Source organism: Ascidia mentula, chromosome 7 (genome assembly GCF_947561715.1).
Source record: "Ascidia mentula chromosome 7, kaAscMent1.1, whole genome shotgun sequence".
In the NCBI taxonomy this organism is placed as follows: Eukaryota; Metazoa; Chordata; class Ascidiacea; order Phlebobranchia; family Ascidiidae; genus Ascidia; species Ascidia mentula.
This window is the reverse complement of record NC_138572.1, coordinates 11902972-11904452: the sequence shown is the minus strand read 5'-3', so window position 1 is coordinate 11904452 and position 1481 is coordinate 11902972. Positions and strand designations below refer to the sequence as shown.

The following is a 1481-nucleotide window of genomic DNA, read 5'->3' as shown; positions in this document are numbered from 1 at the left end:
GATTGGTTTGTGGGGTTATAGTAAAAGCACGCGCTGTTTTATTTATGTTTATTTGGTCCAGCCGAAGCACCGCACAATACATTTCGAGCTGGACTATCATGCAGCTTCGTAAAAGAACCAGTTAAAAAGAGAGTAGGGGAAGAGTTATGCGCCGCTTTGTAATAGTACAACGAAAGAACAACCACCAGCGAAAAAAGCATAGGCGAAAAAATAAGCTCCCAGCAAGCAAGTACATGGTAGTGGTAGCTGCATAGCGTGATGAAGACCAACATGATGGCATGCAACTCTAATATTCCTTGCGAAGTTCAAGTAAACAAAATCAACGAATTGAAACAAGAAACGGTAAGTTGGTTTACTCTTAAACTTGCTACTTCAGTTTTTTGTTGTTGTAAATCTCATGCTGTAGTAAAAACTAAACGGATTTAAAACATAACTACAATTTAGATATTGTTTATTGTTTTGTAGAGCGACAGGGAAATTGGGCCATTGCTTCGTGACAACGCACGACGATTTGTCATCTTTCCTATTCAATATCATGACATATGGAGAATGTACGAGAAAAGCAGAGGCTTCCTTTTGAACAGTGGAAGAGGTGCAAAATTCTTTGCCGCTTCCGACGGGATAGTTAATGAAAATCTCGTAAGTTACTCAAATACTACAAACAACTTTCAACAAGCTTGTATGGTTTGGTAAAATGAATTGTTACAATTAGGTCAAACGTTTTGCTCAATAAATGCAAGTGACTGAAGCCAGATTTTTCTATGGTTTCCAAATTGCAATCGAGAATATTCATTTCGAGATGTACTCTCATTTGATCAATACTTATGCACGAGACAGTCAAGAGAGAGGTATGTAGTTTACATATTTCACATTAACAATATGATAATTTTTCAATGAATGTTGCTCTGTTTTGTGAATTCCTAATAGGCATTTTGTTATGTTGACATGTTCTGCAACACCACCACAGTTTGGTAAGCCTAACGTCAATCGTCAACCTTTTATCTCAAAATTATATTTTGTTTAACCATATTTTTACAGGGAGTACCTGTTCAACGCGATCGAAACTATGCCATGTGTTCGCAAGAAGGCTGAGTGGGCCCTCAAATGGATAAATTAGCAACAGTCAACCTGTGCAGAGCGAGTGATTGCGTTCGCTGCGGTGAAATATTCGGAGATGCAGTTTGCATTGAACAGGCAAGTTTCACCTAATACACAGCTCTGCATCCATGCTTTCCAGCCTACAATGTTAATCATACAAATAAAAACGCTTACAGAATCCAAAATCCGCACCAAAGTGTAATGTACATAATTGCTGCAAATAAATTTATTTGGGAGAATAGCATGCATCACAATAGTTTTGTAAATTGCTGTTTTTTATATTACTTGTGCCAAACGCCACTCAAATAACGTAGTTTTGTGAAAGGCGAATTAACACACAACACAGTGTTGCAACGCGTCCGTTTGGTTTACAGGAGTTTTTG

At 37.8% G+C, this 1481-nt stretch overlaps 1 protein-coding gene across 1 annotated transcript; it reads left to right on the top strand.

Annotated features, from left to right (window-relative positions):
- The first annotated feature begins 208 nt into the window (after window positions 1-208).
- Window positions 209-1092, top strand: LOC145909576 (ribonucleoside-diphosphate reductase subunit M2-like). The gene is made up of 3 exons (XM_082996955.1): window positions 209-342; window positions 466-639; window positions 1039-1092. Exons 1-3 carry the CDS (start codon window positions 259-261, stop codon window positions 1090-1092), a joined length of 312 nt encoding a protein of 103 aa, XP_082853081.1. The 5' UTR covers window positions 209-258.
- The last annotated feature ends 389 nt before the right edge of the window (window positions 1093-1481 follow it).